The sequence below is a fragment of the Natator depressus genome, chromosome 21, assembly GCF_965152275.1.
Source record: "Natator depressus isolate rNatDep1 chromosome 21, rNatDep2.hap1, whole genome shotgun sequence".
NCBI classification, from domain to species: Eukaryota; Metazoa; Chordata; order Testudines; family Cheloniidae; genus Natator; species Natator depressus.
Window position 1 is genome coordinate 15,261,522 of NC_134254.1, and position 20,909 is coordinate 15,282,430.

The 20,909-nt window shown below is 62.7% G+C and overlaps 1 protein-coding gene across 7 annotated transcripts in view; it reads left to right on the forward strand.

The window, feature by feature from the left end:
- The window catches only part of NAV1 (neuron navigator 1), a 288,785-nt gene that overhangs the window by 262,089 nt on the left and 5,787 nt on the right, over positions 1–20,909 (forward strand). For 6 of the 7 annotated variants that reach the window (XM_074936239.1, XM_074936235.1, XM_074936233.1 and 3 more), the window contains 19 exons: positions 844–1,014; positions 2,081–2,133; positions 2,423–2,446; positions 2,560–2,637; positions 4,017–4,100; positions 4,833–4,944; positions 6,266–6,387; positions 11,893–12,089; positions 12,642–12,807; positions 13,215–13,389; positions 13,880–13,971; positions 14,102–14,197; positions 14,869–15,028; positions 15,505–15,740; positions 16,198–16,352; positions 17,252–17,323; positions 17,926–18,122; positions 19,645–19,763; positions 20,154–20,351. In XM_074936239.1, coding sequence (XP_074792340.1) covers positions 844–1,014; positions 2,081–2,133; positions 2,423–2,446; positions 2,560–2,637; positions 4,017–4,100; positions 4,833–4,944; positions 6,266–6,387; positions 11,893–12,089; positions 12,642–12,807; positions 13,215–13,389; positions 13,880–13,971; positions 14,102–14,197; positions 14,869–15,028; positions 15,505–15,740; positions 16,198–16,352; positions 17,252–17,323; positions 17,926–18,122; positions 19,645–19,763; positions 20,154–20,351 — 2,507 coding nt within the window. The remainder of the gene's footprint in view (positions 1–843; positions 1,015–2,080; positions 2,134–2,422; positions 2,447–2,559; positions 2,638–4,016; positions 4,101–4,832; positions 4,945–6,265; positions 6,388–11,892; positions 12,090–12,641; positions 12,808–13,214; positions 13,390–13,879; positions 13,972–14,101; positions 14,198–14,868; positions 15,029–15,504; positions 15,741–16,197; positions 16,353–17,251; positions 17,324–17,925; positions 18,123–19,644; positions 19,764–20,153; positions 20,352–20,909) is intronic. The other variant, XM_074936234.1, reaches the window with a different exon arrangement.

Consider the following 20,909-nt stretch of genomic DNA (forward strand, 5'->3'; position numbering starts at 1 on the left):
AGAGGGCCTTGCCCTTAGAAACCAGAGGCAGAGAAGCCCCACAAAGTGCCTAGCCCACCCCCAGGCCCTCTGCCCAGCCCCAGGACAGGCAAGGACTCTGCTAAGCCGGTGGCCTCTGGCGCCTGCCCCCTGCTTCCTCTCTGGGCAGCCGCTGCACAAAGGGCCGTGCTCTGACATAGCCCAGCTGGGGCGGGGAGGGCAAGTGGGGGACTCCCCTTGAAAGCGCCCCCAATGAAAGTGAGTGGGAGGCAAACTGTCGGGTAGGAGAGTCCCTCGCAGGTGTGGGGCCCACTTCTCTCGCTTGTGCCAGAGGAACTGGCTTCAGTGGGATTTTCCTGATTTACACCAACGTGAAGGTTCAGGCCCAGTGAGGTTACTCCTGATCGAAACCGAAGCGAGTCAGCCGGCCCAGTGTTACTCCTGTTTTACACTGGAGTGAGTGCGGGGAGGGATCGGGGCCCAGTGGGGTTACTCCTGATTGACACCGAAGTGAGTGAGCGGGATATCGGGGGCCCAATGGGATTACTCCTGATTGACACCAGCTTTGGGCATGAACACGCTGTTCCCAGGATGCACCACCTGGGAGAGCGCGTGGGCCAGCCCCGAGCAGGTATTCTTCAGCCTCGCGTACTGGCTTCACTCGCGTCCCCCCTTCCTGCCTGAGCTAAGGCTCTGGCCCCGAGTGTGACCTTGTGTGGCGTCCTCCCCCACCCTCCCGCGTCCCTGGCTCCTCAGGGCTCCGGCCCCTCCTCACCCCACGCTCCCTGCTGCTCCGCTCCTCTGGGCCAGATGCGTTTCTGACCCTGCCTCTTCTCTTCTCCCTTCCCTGCCTTCTCCATGCAGTGAGCCCCACCGCTGCCACCACTCCGCGGATCACCCGTTCCAACAGCATCCCCACCCACGACTCCGCCTTCGAGCTCTACAGCACCTCCCAGATGGGCAGCACCCTCTCCCTGGCAGACAGACCCAAGGGCATGATCCGCTCGGGCTCCTTCCGGGACCCCGCGGATGACGGTGAGACACTCGTGCTCCGGCCGGAGCGACGGGCTCTTCCTCCCCGTTACCCGGGGATAGCATGGCTCCGTGGTCCCCTGCCCCGGGCATCCCTTTTGGTACCCGTAGATGGGAGCGGCGGTGGTCACAGTCCGGAGCACTGCTGCTGTGGGGGAGACAAGAAAGGGTTAATCCTGCTGGCGAGCAAGTGGGGAATCCCGTCAGTCCCAGGGCAGCAGGAAGGGTCAAACCAGCCTCCCCTATGGAGCGTGAGAGCAGTGGCAGGGCCCATGGCTCTGTCTGCTCCCTGCCCCAGAGCGCAGGCTCCATGGCTCCTCTGGGGGAAGGAACCTGCACAGTCCTATTGGGGGATAGGGGGGTTGAGCTCAGAGGTGCCCCTGGAGGTGTCAGGGGCTGCACGTGCAAAGCTGGGTTGGGAACCTGGCTCTGGGCCCACAAGTCCCTGAGCGTAGATGAGCGGATGGACACGGGGGCTCCAGGTGCCCACCTGGCACGTTGCGACAGGTTTGGCAGCCTAGTGGGCGCTGGGGATGGGTTGACTTTAGGGCCAGGAAGGAAGGATTTGGGCAGCTGGGGATGCAGCTGGGCCTGGAGGGAGACTGAGCCACCATGGGCAAGGCGCAGGGCTGGGAGTCAGACTATTCCTGGCTGTGCCTCACCGTGTTACCTGGGGCAAGGCCCCCATTTCCCCACCCTGGTGCCTCAGTTTCCCCATCTGTATAATGGGGATGGTGATGCTGACCCGGCTCTTGAGAGGGATGAGGAGGGGCCTGGGGGTGGTCAGGCTCTGCTCAATGGTGTCCCCGCGGCAATGTGAGCTCCTTGGCTGGGTGGTGCCCCATGGCAGGGGCAGGCTTGCCAGGGCAGGCTGCCCAGCTGAATGTGGCCCCTGCCTGTAACCTGTCCCTCTGCAGTACCTCTCCTGCCCCTGCCTCCCCATTCATCCCCTGCTGTGGCGCCCCGCAGACCCCTCTGGGAAAGCCGGCACTCGCCCCCTGAACTCCCGCGCTCTGAGCCAGGGCGCGGTGGAGGGCTCCGTGACTCAGACGTGTTTGTTCTGTTGCAGTTCATGGATCGGTGCTGTCCCTGGCCTCCAGCGCCTCCTCCACCTACTCCTCGGTAAGAGCTGCTCCCGCGGTCCCCCGCCCGCACCGGGGCGCTCCCGTTCCCTGCATGTCCAGGGGCGGGGGGCACGGACCAGCCACGCCCATGGGGCTTTGCGGGGGTGGCTGCAGCCAGCTGCTGTCTGGATGGCTTTGTGGGAGGAGCCCCACGGTGGCTGGGGGTGGGGTTCAGTTCTGTGCATGGCTCTGCCCCCCAAGTCTCTGCCTGTCTGCGCCTCACTTCCCCCCTCTGTCCTAACGCTGGCCTCTCTGTCTCTCCTTCCTGCTGCGCTGTGCTCTACCAGGCGGAGGAAAGGATGCAATCCGAGGTACGGTGAGACCCCACTTCTCCACGCGCCCTGACGGCTCGCTCCCAGCCCCCGAGGGGGGGAGCGGCCCACTCCTCCCTGACCCTTCCCCCTTTGCCTTCTCTCCCTTCCAGCAAATCCGCAAGCTGCGCCGGGAGCTGGAGTCGTCCCAGGAGAAGGTGGCGACCCTGACGTCTCAGCTGTCAGCCAATGTGAGTCCAGCCGCAGCTCCGGGCCAGGCCTAGTTCTTGTCCAGAGTGGGGGGCATCGTCAGAGGTCTCTGGACCCACTATAATGCGCAACTGTGGTAATCCCTTAAAGATGGGGGGAGGAGTGATGGGGCACGTGGGACCATCACACTGGGGACAAGGCGGGGATTGGACGCACCCTGCTCCGGCGAGCAGATGGGGACATTTCTGACCCTGCCAGGAGCAAGGAGGGGAAGGCTCACCGCGTGGCGGACATGAGGGGCAGAGCTGGCACCGAAGGGCGGGCAGGGCAGAGATGCAGAGGCCAGTGCCCAGCAGAGGCACTCCAGCCTGTGCAGCTCTCCCTGGGACTGGAGCTGGTCAGAGTAGATGATGGGTGATGGGTCAGAGGAGCGGCTGGCAGTGGAGTGTCCTCGGGTGGCTGGGGCCAGTGCATCCCCTGTGCCGGGCACTCTCAACTGGCGGTTTGCAGGAAGATGCCCGTTTTGACAGCACCCCCAGATCTACGTTGTGGGGTGGGGCCATCCCCCCCACATGGCTGCTCTCTGCAGGGCAGGAGTGCCACCCCGGAGCCACGCAGCGTCCCTGCGGTGCGCAGGGCCCCTGGCACGCCGGGCAAGCCCTGGGAGATGGCCTGCTGCGTCCCAGCGGGAGAGACTGCACACGCCCTGTGGCGTGGCATGAACACGGCTGCTCTGGTCTGTAGTCTCGGCACCACTGGCTCCAAGACCTGAGGGGTCGGAGCGGCAGGACCCGGAGCGGACACCGAGCTGTGAACCCTCCCAGCCAGTCTCAGCCCTGGGGAACCCTCCCGCAAGGGCCACACCTATCCACCGGCTCCTATCCCAGGCCCCCTTCGCTCAGGCACCATCTCTCCACACCCTAGACTCCAGGTGTCCATCCCCACCTCCGGCACCTTCCCTCTGGCTCCCACCCCCTCTTCCTGGGAGAGAGTCTCTTCCCCAGGGGGCGAGAGATCAGGGCTCTTCTCCGCCGTTGAGACCATGGCATTAGTACGGACAGGGCTGCTGGGCTTGTGAGCCTGGGTCCCTCCGGGACAGGGCAAGCAATAGAGTAGCATGCTGGGCAACGTTCCCTCTAATTTTTGACAGGCCGCGTGCCCAAAACATTTCTTCTGTGCAAATTTTTGTGTGCGCGGGGTTTAGGATCTGTGGACGCGCACAGCTCAGAGGGAACAGTGATGCTGGGAGGTGATGTGGGGGGGGATGCCGCACGCTTACCTCCCCCACCCAGGGCGCTTGCCACGCAGCGGCCAGTGGTCCGAGCAGAGGGGCCGGCTGGGGACTGCCGTTGCAGCTGGGCTCCCCACCGTGCTCTCCGTTCCCTGGCTGAGCGTGACGCCCTCTCCCACTGCCTTTCAGGCTAACCTGGTGGCGGCCTTCGAGCAGAGCCTGGTGAATATGACGTCCCGTCTGCGCCAGCTGGCAGAGACCGCGGAAGAGAAGGTGGGTGCTGCGCAGGGAGAGCTGGTGGGGCACCGGGGTCTCTGTGCCAGGGAGTAGGTCTCTTCCCCCCCCCCCCCCATCCCCCGGGGGCCCCTGTTGGCTGCCACTGGGCTCAGCGAAGCTGCAGGGCCTGGGGGATAGAACTTGGCACTGTCAGCTCCCTGTGAGTCCCCTCAGGGCTTCATCTGCGAAGGGGCGCCCGACCCATGGGCAGGCCGGCACCTCCATCCAGGAGAGGGCCCAAGCATCACCAGCGCCCCAGCCAGCCCGCTGGGCGACGGGGAAGCCTCTTCCCAGAGAAGGAGCAGAGCCTGCCACGTCCTTGCAGGAGGTTAGCCGTGCCTCGGGCTGATCCCTGGGGGAGCTGTCCCCCAGGGGCTGACTGGAGACTGCACCTACCCCCACACGTAGTGCCCATGCTCATCCCTGCTGGGCCTGAGCTTCTCCTGCGTCCCAGGGTCTGTGCCGGCTGGTGCAGTGGGCTGCCCTGGAGTGGCTGGAACCAGCCACCCAGACTCCAGCCCAGACCCTCCTTTTCTCTTGGGCATCCCTGGAGGACTCTGGCTATTAGCCCTGGAGGCTGGTAGCCCGCTGTGCCCAGCACCCTGAGCAAGCAGCTGGCATGTGTCCTGGCTGGGGGGAGAGGTGCTTGCTGTGGGCATGGGTTAGCGATGTCCCGAGCATCTCCACCCAACCAGGGACTACAGGGTATCTTCCCTGTGCTTCTGCCAGGACACGGAGCTGCTGGACCTGCGGGAGACCATTGACTTCTTGAAGAAGAAGAACTCGGAGGCTCAAGCCGTGATCCAAGGAGCTCTGAATGGGACTGACATCACACCCAAAGGTGAGCCAGGCACCGTGGCAATGCTGCCACCCCCGCTTCTTGCTGCTGTGGGGCCAGCGCCAGGCCTGTGATCTAGACCCCCGGGTCATGTCCTCATCAAGGCAGGGGATCCAGATCCTTGTCAGGACGGGGAGGAAAGGGGGACAATGGGATTCTGCTCATTCACAAGAAGCTGGGAGGTTTAAAACGCCCCCAAGTGCAATGTCTTGCGTTCTCCCCCAGGGGAGATGGGGTGTCTGCTCTACCACCCCACCCCCTGTAACGCCCAGCAAAGACCATCCTGCATCAGTGTCTCCCGTCTCTCAGCAGCCATTGGGAGCCCGTGGCACGTGTCTGATCCGTGTCACTCTCGCCTGGTCCTTGTGTATTTGATGCAATATGTATGAGCATCTCTTTCAAGTCCAGGTAGGAGAGAGAGTCTGGAATCTCATTGAAACAGAATAACATTGGCCGGTGATGAGAGAGAACCCGGCGTGGTCTGTCAGCACATCCCAATGGGAGCGAGCTGCCACTGTGCATGCCCCCCGCTGTTGTACTAAGCGCGGCTTGTTAATTACAACCAGCCGATCACAGGGCACTGGGGCGCAGATCCTCAGAGGTCTCAAGCTCTGAGCTCCCATTGATTTCAATGGGCGTTTGGCACCAAAACACCTTTGGAAATCTCACTCTGGTTCTGGGTGCAGAGCATTTGAAAATCTGTGTCTAATTCTTACAGTCTGTGCAAACCCACCCTGCACAGAGCCCTGTCACAGAATTTACCAGAGAACCCAGCCCCTTTGCTGCAGGGCTGTGGGAATCCCCGCTTTCATTCCACACACTTGTTTCTAGCTTTTCTGGTGCTTTGAAAGCCTGATCCAAATGTAACGGATGCAGAAATGTCTGCCTGAGTCTGGAGAGAGCCTGAACCAGTCGCTGAGAGTTGTGTACTGCCCTTATTTGCCACCACGGGGTTCTAATCCTTCCCTCTTGCCCGCCAAATTAGCAGGGTGCTCTAGGAGGACAAAGAACCATTATTAGATGGTGGCAAAATGTCTCAAAGCTCCCATAAGAACAGATTTCTTGGAGACAGCACACTCATCCCATAAGGGAAGATAAGGATCCCCATGGCGCTGGACGGGCAAGAAGCGAAGTGCAGAGAAATCCAGGGAAGCCGCTGCAGGGCGCAGGAGCTGGGGCTAAGCCCGGGGTGGGGAAGATGCTGGCTGAGCCAGGGGAGCAGAGCAGGATAGATGGCGTGTGAGACTGGCCCCAGTGGGGAGGGCTCTTTGCCAACACGTAGATTCTCAGCCTCTCTCTCTGCCTTCCCTCCCTGGGACCCCAGAGCTGCGCATCAAGAGGCAGAACTCCTCTGACAGCATCTCCAGCCTCAACAGCATCACCAGCCACTCCAGCATCGGCAGCAGCAAGGATGCCGACGCCAAGAAGAAGAAGAAGAAGAGCTGGGTAGGTCAGGGGAGCTGGCGGGGAGGAGGCGTGGGGGGAAATTGTGGAAGGATCTGCCCCAGGAATGGGCTCTCCATGTTGTGTTCTTAGCGCACAAGGCATCCCGGTGGCATGGGGCTGGACCCTTGGTGCCCCGGATTAGCATGCTGCTGGCTGCCTCAGGGGGACGCCGCAGGCTGGGACTTCCTCTCGGAAGTGCTTTGCCAACTCTGGGACCGAGGGCTGAGTCGCTGGCTGGGCAGGGTTTTCAGCCCACCCAGGAAAGTTCCCCAACCCAGTTCCAGTACGTGTGCACCATTCCAGACTGATCTCCCTCCCCCCGTATCCCACACTGGAACTGCTGGCTCCCGCAATGCAGCCTGGAGCGGTGCAGTTGGACAGAGCAGGGACCAGCCCAGTCGCCCTCCCATGCCAGGATTCCCCATGGGAGTCAGTCACCCCTTCTTTCCAGGTCCCAGCTCAGGTAGAGGGGACGGGCCGGCTGCAGCAGGCTAGGGGAGGCTGCCTAGGTCTCCAGGGCTCCCTAGCTGTGCACTGACTCCAGCAGCTCGGTACAGGCAGGGCTCTGAGCTGAGTGTGTGATTAAGTCTTGCTTTGTTTTGTTTTCTCTCCCCCAATGCTGACCCCAACCCTTTTTTTCCAGGTGTACGAGGTAAGTCTGACACCTTTTCCCACCCCCCTGGTTCCCCGTGTTTTGCCCCCCGTCCAGGGCGATCGCTCATTTCCAGTGCGACAGCACTCATGAAACTAACCATTCCATCCATTCCACTGGCGCTGACCACCCGTGGAGCATGGTCCATCCACCGGGCTTGCCGAGTGTTCCTGGCTTACGGGCTTGTTTTAGCTTTGAAGCTAGCTCCTCGGCCCCCATCTCCCCATCAAGCTCTAGCCAAGGGAAGTTGGGCTCCTGGGTCTGAATTGTCAGAGGGGGCTCGGGCTGTTGGGTGCCCTTGAGTTTTGGTACCGGAAATGCCTTAGTGGGTCTTTGGAGCAATGCTCTGTCTCAGCCACAAGGCCTGGGGCTCAGGGCAGCAGTGGCTGGGCCAGGATCTCTGGCCTGGGCAGTGCAGGAGGTCAGACTGATTAATCAGAACCTGGAAACCTATGGAGCTGGGTACCCCAGCTGGCTAGTCACTGCTGATCAGACAGGCCGCGCTTTGGTCCTCCTCCTCCGGGTGAGGAGCGAATCCCTAGAGAGCCCCAGAGCCTGAACTTTCTGAACCTTTTGGGACTGCGACAGCAGGCTGGGTGGGCGCTCATGGGATCCTTCTGCTGACGTTGGCCAGACTGGGAACACCCCAGGGCAGCTATGATGATACCTCATGTCCCTGAAACCACCTGCCTCTGCCCTGCCTTCCAGGCCTCTGCGGGCCTCACTCGGTATGCGCTGGTAGCAACAGGTATAGGCCAGTCCTGAGCCCTCGGCGCGTTCCCTGCGTGTCCAGCCCCGGATGCACTGAGCACTCACCAAATTATCCAGCCCGCTGTTCCTGAAGGAACTGCACATATCAGAGGATCAGCCCTCTGCATAGCACCCCAGCTAAGATATATGTATAGCAAACACAAGAATATGTTTATCATCAGAGACTAGAGAGTCAAGTCATGAGGAGTGAGGATGCTGGAAAGAAGGTTACGTTGAAAACAAAATCATCATATGCTTTCTAGAGGCTAAACTGACCCCCCTGGCTAAAGAAGTTTCTCTCACCCAAAGTTCTCATCAGTGTTTTCAGCCAAGCCGGTTGAGACCCCTTCCTCAGCCTTGCTCCTGGGTCGCCGGCGTCCCCACTCCCATCCCGAATCTGCTGAAACCAAATGGGACGAGAGGGCAAAGTTCTCCAAGCTCCTTCGTTTACTCAACTCTAAGGGCCGCATCCTCTGGTGCTAGGAGGGGGAGAATTTGAGAGTCCGGAGATGTGGGTCTAGTCTGACTTGGCCACCCACCACGTGGGGCTGTGGGCAGGTCACTGCCCCTCTCTGGTGATGGTGCCCGGCATTGCCACGTGTTTGGAGTAGATGGTGGCCGAATGTCCTTCAGCCCCATAGGCACAGATTTATGGAGGCTGCAGGCTCGGGCCCTAAGGTAAAACAGGGCCCCCCAAGGCACCCCAGTCCCTCTCAATGGGCTGACTGGCTCCAGAGAGGGCAGTGTCCATCCTTGGAGGGAGCTGGGTCACCCTCCTTCCCCTCTGAAATACACAACGTGACCAGATATATTTTAATATGAAAATCTGTTGGCAAAGGCCAACCCCCCAATCCTGGGAAGGACCCCATTGTATTTCAGGAACTGTATTTCAGGGACGTTGCCCCTTCCCCCCATTGAACTACATCTCCCATGATGCACTGGGTTGCCATAAGGCACACCCTCTCCTGGCCAAGCGAGGAGACGGTGCATCATGGGAGTTGTAGTCTGACTGGGGATCCTAGCCCATGAAGGAGGACGGGAGCACAAGGCAACTGAACTGCATCTCCCATGTAGCACCCTGGCAGCAGTTCAGAATCAAAATATTTCAGTTCCTGACTTCTGATGGTTTGGGGTTTTTTTGGTTTTTTTCCCCACTGAAAATGCAGCATTTTCAGTAAGGAGCCCTCCCTCCCGACCACATTGTCCAGCCCGCTCTGCCCACCAGGCCTAGTCCACTGGCTGACAGGCTGATGCCCATCCCCAAGACCCAGTCCTGCCCCCTTTGAACCGAGCTGTGCATTGGCTCCATTGGGAGTAGAACAGGGCCTTAACTTCCCAGGAAGGCCTGGTCCGTACGGGTCTGTCAGGCATGCTGCAAGGCCAGGGTAATGAAAGAGCAATGCACTGATTGCCAGCCCTGTGACATGCCATCTGGTGACGCACCCGGCAATCCACAAGGGCTGGTTGGCATCCTGCAGTCGTTGTGAAAGCGCTAAAGGGGAGCACCCTCCTTGAGTGATCCGGGGTTGGTGTGGGAACCGCGAATGAGGCCGGCGACACCCCCATTTCAGAGTCCCCTCCGCCCATCACAGCGTCTGGCCCCCTGAGCCGTCCTTTCAGTCGGTGTCTCTGTTCTGTGCCCCCGGTGTGTGCGTGTGTGCATGCTGCATGCTCCATCTGGGATGCGGATTGAGCAGGAGTCTGGGCCGCCGGGCCCATCATGTGTTAGCAACCCCGTCGTCCTCCTTGCTGGGGAGGCTCATGCAGGGCTGGGCACGAGCAGCATCCCCTCTCCGAGCCCTCAGAGTCCGGTGAGCCTTTCGGGGCTGGATTCCAAGTCCTTGGGTTGGGTTCCTTGCACTGGCAGGAGCAGCTCCGTTGAGTTCAGTGGGGCGGGCGTGAGCCTTGCAGAATGGCGGCACTGGGCACCAGAGCCCAGGGCTGTGTGGGCTTGGCCTTCTCCCTCATGAGCCAGGCTCGCCTGTGATCAGAGCCACAGAGATGTTCTAGCCCTGTGATTTGGCATCTGTGATGCTTTCCCCCATGCTGGAGCTTCCCACCAGCCATGCCTGGCCTGACAGAACAGACTCAAGCCCCCAGAGACAGGGACTGTGCTCTCCCCGCCTCACGCCCGCTGCCTTTCATGGCACCGCCAAGCTGGGCTTTAGGGGAATGGGATGTCCCACGTCCACCAGAACGGGGTGTTCCTCTGCCAGGCTGTCCCCTAGCGGCGTGCGGTCGAATGTTCACCCGACGCCACCCCATTCGAATAGAATCCCTCGCTAGCCAATCCTCTTCTGCGGGCGTAGAATCAGGGATGGTGATTGGCCGGAGCGGCGGTAATGAGTTTCCCAGAGAACCCTGGGATTGGGTACCCCGCATCGGAGACCCGAGGCTGATCTCTGCCTTCTGCGCCCCTGGGTGTTGGCAGTTCCCGTCCCAGGAGTCCCGCGCAGGGCACCCAGTTACAGCTGCTTTGAGCGGAGCCAGTCCAGACCCAGACAGAGCAGCCGGCGCAGTAACAGTCCCGTGGTGCCCTCCAGTGGGGCTGAACGGTGGAACCAGCCCCCCACAGCTGGAAAGAGAAACCCCGAGTGCTGTCACTCAAGCCGCCGCTCTCCCCACTATCCCATGCTCCCCTGGCAAAGCAGGGACGGGGCCCCTGAAGTGGTCTTGGATCACACGGCTCCCTCATATTGCAGTCCCCTTTCAGGGTTGTTTCAAACAAGGGATGGATGGCAGCAGGCCAAGGTCTTCCCTGGTCAGACTCCTCTGAGCCCTGCAGAGTCCTGGCAGGGCTGGATGTGCCCCAGGGTGCCTCCTGCTGGAGTGGAGCTGGCATGGCATGAGTGGCCCTGCCGCTGTCACGCTGGCCTGAGGTGCCAAGGGATTGTGTGTGGATGCCCGGGAGCCGCCTCACAGGGGACATATTCTGTGTGTGCTGCCAGGGGGCGGCGATGGGACCCGCCCATGGCCCTGTGGGATTTTGTCCCTGGAGCGTAACGCGGACGTGCCTCCAGCACTGGGCACGGCCATGCTGGCTCGGCCAGGCTCAGAGAGCGCCCGTGCTTGCCTCTGCGGCTGCTTGCTCAGGTGCACCTCTGCATTCCGGAAAGGGGAAGCGTGTCTGATAGCTGCGGGCACGGTGGGACCTGCCCATGGGGGTGGGGGTTCCTGGCTGTCCTCCGTCGGCACTGGAGGGCTCATTCAGGGAGGCCGTTTCTCCTTCCCAGGAGGGCTGGGCTGACCCGGGGCCCAGCGGAATGCCGATAGGCCTGGAACTTACGCAGCTGGGTCCCTCCGACTGTGCTGAAGCCCCCAGGGTTACGGCTTCGTCCCACGCTGCCCTCTGCCAGCAGCCCCACGGAGTGGCATGGGGCACCTAGACCCAGATCATCAAAGCTGTTCAGGCTGCTAACTCCCACTGATTTCAGTGGGTCTGGGATTTGAGGATCTGGGCCCTAAGCATTGGGCAGCAAGTGGGGGCAGGGGTATGAACAGCAACAGGGATGGAGGTCGGAGGGTAGGGGCACTCAGCCATGCAGGGACCCCATGGCATCCCCACTTCAGTCTGGAGGGACCCCGATGTTCACAATTGGCCCCTTCCTTTTGGGTAGTATCCCTCTCCCCTGTGGATGGCTGAGCAGCCGCAGGAAGGATGTAAGAGGCGCTGACCCCTGGCTGGGGCTGGGTGATGTGCAAGGTCGACCAGCTCTTTCCTTCTACCCAGGCAAGGGGATGCACCAGACATCCCAGTCGGTCTACCCCAGGGCCGGCTCCTCTGACAGGATGCTGCTCTCGCAAGCAGGGAGGGGGGGACACACAGGGCGCGTGCATTTGTGATCATGGAAGATCCGCCCACCCTCCAGTGGGGTTCCCCTGCGGGGCCAGTGCAGCAGCGGAAGGGCTGGGGGAGATGGAATCTCCCGGGAGGAACCCAAGATAAAGCTCTCCCTGCCAAGCAACCCTGGAGTTTGTCGCCTGTTGGCCAGAGCCGGGGTCAGGATGGGAGATGGCTGGAGCCAGCGGGGGAAGTGTCTGGTGTCACAGCTGGGGTGATCTGTGGTTTAACCTTTTCTGGACATCCTCCTTGTCTTCTGCAGCTCCGGAGCTCGTTCAACAAGGCCTTCAGCATCAAGAAGGGCCCGAAGTCAGCCTCCTCCTACTCGGACATCGAGGAAATCGCCACCCCTGACTCCTCAGCCCCGTCCTCTCCCAAGCTGCAGCACGGCTCCACTGAGACTGCCTCGCCTTCCATCAAGTCCTCCAACTCCTCCTCCGTGGGCATCGACGCCACTGAGTAAGGGCAGCCCTTGCCCTGCAGCTGGCGCGGGGCTATGCACGGGGCCAGATCCCCAGCTGGTGTAACCCAGTGACACTGCATGGATTCCAGCTGGGAGCCTGGCCCATAGACTTAGATTGCCGTGCCAGCTGCTCGGGCCCAAGGCCACGGTGTGGGGCATCCAGCCCCTTCTCCCTTCCTGGGTGCAGCATGTCTGGCACCCAGCACGGACCCCTGGCCTGGTGCATTCATTGTCCTCAGCACTGCTGCTCTGGCGAGATCGCTGTGGATGGGGGTGGACGAGGCAGCTTGGCTGGCATGTTTGCGTCCCTAGCCCTCGCTGGTCCTGCCGCCGCGTGGGCACAGAAAGGCATTGGGGCATCGGCTGGGCCCTGTGACCCCCCCCACCACCACCACCTCCCATCCGGCTGCTGCTCAGCCTCCTCTGAAAGCATTGCTCAGACCCGACGGTGGCCTCTGGGTGGAAATCGGGGTCACACCTCGCTTCAGCACCCCCTAGCAGAGCACGTTGTGACCGGCCACCCTATGGGTGTCTTTTTCCCGGCACAGGCTCTTCCAGGCCAACGAGGAGGAGGAAGAGCCAGAGAAGAAGGAGGTGTCGGAACTGCGCTCGGAGCTGTGGGAGAAGGAGATGAAACTGACCGACATCCGGCTGGAGGCTCTGAACTCAGCCCACCAGCTGGATCAGCTCCGTGAGACCATGCACAACATGCAGGTGAGGGCCCCGTCCTTGCGTGGGGAGCCAAGGACCCACCGCAGAGTGGGCCTGGCTCACCGACCCTGGGCCACTCCCCTGGCCTGCCTCTCCCAGCCATTTCCAGCCCTCTCCCTGGTGGGGCCAGGCACCACCCCCGGTCTCCTCTGGGGGCGTGCGCTTTGAGCACATGGTCCAGCCCGTAGCCTTTGATGATGGTGGGGCTGCGCTCTCTCCAGTAGCACCACAGGTCTCGTGGCATTGGGGGTCAGTGGCTCCACGGCACGGGAGAGGGGGTGGGCTGAGAGCCCTGCCGGACCAGCCCAGGGTCTGTTTTCCTTGTGCTGGGAGTGCTCAGGGAGCTGGAGGGTTCCTGATCTGGGTCCATGGCCACGGGCTCTGCTCTGTAACCCCTGCCTTCTCCACAGCTGGAGGTGGATCTCCTGAAGGCCGAGAACGATCGGCTCAAGGTGGTCCCAGGGCCTTCGTCAGTGCCGGGCTCCATCCCCGGGCACATCAGGAGCACATCTGCCTCCTCGTCCCCACGGCGCTCACTGGGCCTCGCCCTCGCTCAGTCCTTCAGCCCCAGCTTGGCAGATACAGGTACCAGGGAGAGCGGGATGCATCGGGGATGGGACCTCTGTGCAGCGAGTGTGCACCGCTGACCACAGCACAGAGCAGCAATCCGCTCCTGGGCAGGGGTCTGGCTGCTTCTCTACCACGGGCTCTGCTGCAGGCTGGGGTCAGCCTGGGCCCCAGAGGGCCTGGCGGAGCCACACAGTGGATGCAGGGGCAGGCACAGGCCAGATATGCAGGGAAATCCTGACCCCTGGCAGCTCCAAAGGAGCTGGGAACCTCCTGCCCTTGGGGCCAGATCCAAGGGTCCAGCCCAGCCTGCTGCTGGGCGCCAGGGAGCTGGGGCAAGGGGCCTGAGCCTGCCTCGTTGCAGACACTGGGAGCCGTAGCAGGTTATGGGTCAGGCCCTGGCTCGCGGGAGCTGCGTCAGTCACAAGGGCTGTCGGGATGGCTGTCGCCTGCTGGGGAGTATGGCTTCCAGCAGCGAGCGGGGCTGACTCTGCTGCTCCCTCCCCAGATCTGTCGCCGATGGACGCCGTGGGGGCCCAGAAGGACGAGGTGACGCTGCGGATCGTAGTGCGCATGCCGCCCCAGCACATCATCAAAGGGGTAAGGACCCTGGGGGCGCAGCCGGACCAGGGCGAGCACACAACCCAGTTGGGGCACGTGGACGGCTCGCAGCGGGGCGTGTCGGGTGGGACGTCCCAGCCATGTTCATGCCTTTGCCTTCGGCTTTCAGGACTTAAAGCAGCAGGAATTCTTTCTGGGCTGCAGCAAGGTGAGCGGGAAGGTGGATTGGAAGACGCTGGACGAAGCCGTCTGCCAGGTGTTCAAGGTACAGATGCTAACAAACTCCCAGGGATCTGGGGTGCTAGGGAACTGGGCTTTGAGCCCTGCCCTGGTTCGGAGTGGGGCACGGCTCTGCTTTCGCTGCTCCTAGCCAGAGAAGAGGGGAGACACTTGGCTAAGGGGCCTTTAAATGCCCATGCTGGATGGGTGGAAGCAGGGAGAAGGGGAGCCAATCTCAGCAGGTGTTGGCCCTTTGTATGCATCACCTCCCGTGGGGATTCCAGATGTCCGGCCCAGAAGGGATGGTTCTGCCCGTCCAGTCAGCATGGACCTCTCTCTCTCGAGTGGCATTCTCAGCCGATGTTGCAAGGCACCCTCCCTGGCACTGCTGGTGCCCTGGCCCCTCCATGTCTCCTAGCTAAGCCCTGGCCAGTGGCACCCAGCTTATTGCGAGAGCTGCATGAGGCCAGCACAGGCCCCCCAGCAGCCCTGCGCCTCATTCCCCTTGGTGGGACCTGCCCAGGGCCCGACGGGGAGTCTCCCGCTGGCCTGGTGCGGTCTCCTAGTGCTGCAGGGGGGCGCCAGCGGGAGGAACCACGTCTGGATGGGCTGGGGAGGAGCGCAGGGCTGGGATGGCGGGGGGCGGTGGGTCAGGATTGACGGGCACCAGCCAGGAGCCAGGGAAGCTAAGCGCCAGCACTGCCCCTCTCTGCCCAGGACTACGTCACCAAGATGGACCCCGCCTCCACGCTGGGGCTGAGCACCGAGTCCGTCCACGGCTACAGCATCAGCCACGTGAAGAGGGTCCTGGACACGGAGCCCCCGGAGCTGCCCCCCTGCCGGAGGGGTGTGACCAGCATCGCCGTGGTGCTCAAAGGCCAGTACTGGGCGGGGAGAGCCGGCACCCCCTGGAGCCAGGGTCTCGCGTTAGCCCTGTGGGGCACAGTTTGTCCAGTGCTTCCCACCCTCTCAGCTTCAGGGGCCACGGCTAAGGATCTGGGGAAGGGAGGGGGGCACTGGGCTGGGGCACTGGGCCCCATCTCCTCCCCCACCGCCTTCCCCCAGTAGCAGGCCCTGCCACTACCGTGGGTCGGGCACAAGAAGCCGGGTGGAGAAGGGCTGGCCTGGCCCACATCAGGGCTGCTTCCAGCATGGACGGGAGGCAGCTAGGGGATCTGCCAGGGGAAGGGGGCCCTGCAGGCTGTGCCCTGAAGGGGAGGGGGCCCTGGAGTCTCACTCAGGCAGCCCCCGCCCCCTCCCCCCCGGTTCTTGGGGGGCAGAGTCCAGCTCAGGTGGAGCTGGGGGTGGGCCCCAGCGCAAGGGGTCGCTCTAACGCCCCCTGCCCCCCGACAGGCCTGAAGGAGAAGTGCGTGGACAGCCTGGTGTTCGAGACCCTCATCCCCAAGCCCATGATGCAGCACTACATCGGCCTCCTGCTCAAGCACCGCCGCCTCATCCTCTCGGGGCCCAGCGGCACGGGCAAGACCTACCTGACCAACCGGCTGGCCGAGTACCTGGTGGAGCGCTCGGGCCGGGAGGCCACCGAGGGCATTGTCAACACCTTCAACATGCACCAGCAGTCGTGCAAGGTGAAGGGCTCCGTGAGGGCTGGCTGGGACACGGATCCCCCTCCTCACTAACCCCAGGAGAGCCTGGGAGCTCCGGATGCTGCCGTCCCCGCCCTGGGATCCCCCCCCAGCTCTGCCCGTGCCCCCCAGTCCCGACCAGCAGCCCCCTGCCGATCCCGCCCCGGGATCCCCCCCCCAGCTCGGCCGGTGCCCCCCAATCCTGACCCACAGCCCTTTGCCGTCCCAGCCCTTGGCTCCCCCACAGCTCTGCCACTGCCCCCCAATCCTGACCCACAGCCCTTTGCTGTCCCAGCCCTGGGATCCCCCGCAGCTCTGCCGGTGCCCCTCAATCCCGACCCGGAGCCCCCCACTGTCCCAGCCCTGGGCTCCCCGCACGCTGCTCTGTTGACACCTCGTGCTGCTGAAACCCCTCGCTCCCTGCTGTGATGGGTGGTTCAGTGCCGCTGTTCCATTCCAGGACCTACAGCTGTATCTCTCCAACCTGGCCAATCAGATCGACCGGGAGACCGGCGTCGGGGACGTGCCATTGGTCATCCTCCTCGACGACCTCAGCGAGGCCTGCTCCATCAGCGAGCTTGTCAATGGCGCGCTCACCTGCAAATACCATAAATGGTAAGGGAGCCCCGCCCCCTGCATGCAGGCCCCGCCCCCTGCTCGGTGCCCACCAATGGCATCCAAGCCTCGGACCCTGCTGCGCCCCCGGGTAGCGCCCTGTGCCCAGCACCTGGCACTGCTCCGGCAGGGATGGGGCTGTTCGACTCCACCACCCGCCGCAGCTCCCTGGGGATCGACAGCCCCTGGGCCCCCCAGCCCCGCTCCCTAACCCCCACACCCCTCGCTCTGTGGTGAGAGCCCAGCCCTGCTCTCACTGGGGACATTGGGGGGGGGGGAATGGAGCATCGGGATCCCAGCCTGCCCATCGTGGGGGGACGACACTTATGCTCCATGGTTGCAGACCCCCCTTGGCGCTTCCCTTGGTCTCTGGCCAGCCCCACCCCGTACATTACGCCGGCTGCCCGTGACATGGGGCTGGGCCGGGGGGGCTCCCTGCGCCCTCCCAGGTGCACCAGCTGTGGGTCCCCTTGGCCTGGCCCCTCTCCCTCTCTCCGCAGAAGCCTGGGGGACAGCAGTGAGGCCCAAGTAGCTCTCCTAGCACAGGGCCATGGCACTCCAGAGCCCCCAGCTATAAAATCCTGAGAGCGCAGCCCAGAAGGATCTGAGCTGGGGAGCCTCCTGCCCTGGCCAGAGGACGAGCCCAGGGCCAGCATCCCAGCCGAGTCCCCGGGGGTCTCCTGGGTGGTGGGGAGGAGGCTGGGAACTGTTTTCTGGGCCTCTCTCCCACAAGATGGGGGGCAGCAGGCCAATCTCTCCTCCTGCCTGAAGGGGGAGACAGTGGGATTGCTGCCCCTTCCTCTCCCCCATGCCAGCCCCAGTGGGTGATGACATTAACCCCAAAGCAGGGGGCAGCTGTGCAGAGTTTCATGGGGCCCTGTCTGTTTGTCTCTCCCCAGCCCCTACATCATCGGGACGACTAACCAGCCCGTGAAGATGAGCCCGAACCATGGCCTGCACCTCAGCTTCAGGTACCGGGGACCTCAGGGCCTGGGGTGGGGGCAGAGCCACGCTGTGGGTTCCTGCATGGCAGCTGGTCCCTCCTCCGCTGTCTGCCCTGGAGACCCAGGCTGAGCAGGGCCCTGGGCCTGACCCCTCCATCACCTGAGGGTGCTGCTTCTGTGCCTGCCCAGCCTGGGATCAAGGGGCTCCCATGCTGGGGGGGAGCCATGACTTGTTGGGGATGTGGCCCAGGCCCGGTCCTGCTCCCGCTGGCCAGGGAAACCGATCTCCCCAGCAACCCCAGTGGGAGGCTCTGGAGAGCCTGCAAGGCGTGCGTTGGGAGGCAGCCTTTCCGGAGCCTTTCGAGCGGGCACTGCTGGGGTTGTAGCGCATGACAGGGCTCCAGGGGGTACAGCGCCCTGAGGGGTGCAGGGGGCGCTGGGGCTGCTGCTTGGGGGTACAGTGCACTGGGGACGCTGGAGCTGATACCAGGGGTATGGTGCCCGGGGGGGGGGGGGGGGGGGTGCAGGGGGCGCTGGGGCTGGGGCCCCAGGGAGTGTGGAGGCCAAGGTGGCGGTGGGGGTGATTGTTCTGTCCAGACGTGCAGCGCCAAGCCCTCCCTGTCCCCCAGGCTGCTGACTTTCTCGAACAACGTGGAGCCGGCCAACGGCTTCTTGGTCCGTTACCTGCGCCGGAAGCTGCTCGAGTCGGACAGCGACATCAACGCCAACAGGGTGGAGCTGCTGCGGGTCCTGGACTGGGTGCCCAAGCTCTGGTACCACCTGCACACCTTCCTGGAGAAGCACAGCACCTCGGACTTCCTCATCGGTGAGTGGGGTGGGAGCCAGCAGGGCCGGGGCGGAGACAGGCCGTGGAGCAGACCCGCTACGGCCCAGGGACCGGCTCTGCAGCTCCCCCAGCTGGCAGTTTCTCTGTCACTGGCCTTCCCACGGCGGGGAGCCTGCAGGATCGGGCAGAGCTAAACGCTTTGCCCCTTCTAGGCAACGATCGGCTTCCATTGGCTGCCTACTGAGTCTTTGGCAAACCCACCACTGACCCGAAAACGAGCCAAAGCCATCCCCCTGCACTCGCCCGAGTCCTTGGCCAGGGTCCCGCAGCACAGGAGGAAGTCCCGCCTTCAGAAGGCGGGACTTCTGAGAGTCACAGGGCAGAGTCAGAAGGCAGGAGCTCCGTCCCCCCGGTGAGGTGGGCAGGGCTTTGGAGTCCAGCTAGGCTGAGTGCTAAGGTGGTCCTGACACCCGTTTTTTTTTTTTTTTGAACTTCCAGGCTGGATTTCCCTTGGAAATTGCCTTTTCCTCCCCAAAACAAACATTTTTGGCAAAAGTGTTTAATTTTTGACCTTTTCTTGGCCGGTGACGTTTCATATGGAATTTTCCATCGAGATTGTCACCAAAACCCAGTATTAAAATTACCATCAACTGAAACCAAGTGTCTGGGGTGACCCGAAGGTCCCAAGGGCCATTTTTCAATCAGGATTTTGATAAACATCTGGATTAAAAAAAAAAACCCACCAGTGCTGGGAAATACGTCCGAGCTCTGGGAAAGCAGCTCCCTTTCGATCCCGGCACAGTCCAGCCACTCTTGGCGGGCGGGGATGGGGGGGTTGTTTTTGCCCTGTTTCCCCCAGCTCCACTCAGGAGCTTTCACTCTGTTATATAGCCAGCCTGCCAGGGTGCTTCCTGCAGAGGGGGGTCTGGTCCCCGGCCCCGGGTCCCTAACAGCCTCTCCTCCACCAGTGTGCCATCCCAGAGGTGGCTGCATTTCAGTGCACGTCTGTCTGGTTTGTAAAGCCCTTGGGGTGTAAGATCCAAATTCCAGGGGGATGTTTTCAGGGAGCCGCTGCCCAGCAGTGCCAGAGAGCATTCCCAGTGCCGCCATCCTGCTCCGTCCCCCATGGTCCCCGCCCCAGAGATAGCTGTGGCAAACAGCTTGGGGTGGTCACATCCACTGCAGCCTTTGCAGGGGGCAAATTGGCCACTTGGCCGGGGTGCTCAGCTCCAGGCGAGGGTCAGAAGCAACCTCTGCCCAGGTGCCAACATCGTGTTTTCCATCACAGCCGGGCTGGGGCTGGGATCACGGTCCAAGTCCTTGTTGGGAGCGCGGCCTCCTCTGGGGAGGGGACAGGTGTTCCGGGTTGAGAACCTCCTAGGGGCAGGGTTGAGGCACCTTTTGGGATCATGGGTCCCTTGTGCTTGTGCAGGCTGGGAGGAGCCGTGACCTGGTAGCCAAGGCTGGGGAGGTGCACGGCAGGTCCTAGAGGCCAAGGCGGATGCGGGGGCTTGTGTCTGCTCGGCTCACTGGCCTCTCCTTGTCCCCTCCCCTCCTGCAGGCCCCTGCTTCTTCCTGTCCTGTCCCATCGGGATTGAGGATTTCCGGACCTGGTTCATCGACCTGTGGAATAACTCCATCATCCCCTACCTGCAGGAGGGGGCGAAGGACGGGATCAAGGTACCCCGCCGAAACCTCTGAACTGACCCAAAGCTCTAACACCCCAGCCCTCATGCGGGGCATCCGATCAGAGGAATGGCCCTGAGCTGCCCTGCCCCACAGCCAGGAGAATGACCCTCAACAGAGCTGGCAGGAGATGAGGAGGACTGGGCAGGGGACTGCGGGACGGGATTGAGGGTCACCAGCGGAGCTGGGTGTTAGAAGGTTGCCCGGTCTCTGCCTGCGCTAACCCTGACTTTCCAGGCCTTCCCTGTCCTGAGCCCCACTCTCTGTCAGTGGGACTGAGCTGCAGCTGCCTCCGTGCAGGAGTTGGGCCCACGGTGCAGTGAGCATTGAGTCTTGCACCCCTTCCCCACTGTTCCTTCACCCAGTCTCTGTCCCCCCTTTCAGGTCCATGGCCAGAAGGCAGCCTGGGAAGACCCCGTGGAGTGGGTCCGGGACACCCTGCCCTGGCCGTCAGCACAGCAGGACCAATCGAAGCTGTACCACCTGCCCCCACCCAGCGTGGGGCCCCACACCACAGCCTCCCCCCCAGAGGAGCGGACTGTCAAAGACACCACGCCCAGCTCCATGGACTCCGACCCCCTGGTATGGGCCGCTTCCAGTAGGGGGTGCAAGCACGCAGGGGGATCAGAGCCCGCAAGATACGGTGGGGGGGGGGTCACAGAGGCAGCGGGGGCAGGGCAGTGTGTGTCGGGGGGGGTCACGGGGGCAGGGCAGAGTGTGTCGGAGTGGGGAGGTCACAGAGGCAGCGGGGGCAGGGCAATGTGTAGTAATGGCTGGGTAGAGGGTCCTGGAGGGGAAGGGGGTTACAATGGAGAAGGTTGGTGAGGGAGGATGGGCATCCTCCCCAGGTGACTGGCTGTACACTGTCACAGAGGGCCACCACCCCCACCCCAAGGGGTGTCTCAGTCTGGAGACGCACCCAGAGACAGATTCCATTGAGCACGCGATTGATAGCAGGGCCGCTCCGTACAACGGGTGCTGCGGGGAACAAGCCGAAACGCATGGCAGATGTGGGGGCCCAGTACAAGCAGGCTGGTATCTGGCTTGGTCTGCAAACAGGCATCCCTCATAAGCCCTGCAATGCACAATACACACACCATCAGACCGAGAGAGAAGCGTCTGTTACCCCCTGCCTGGAAA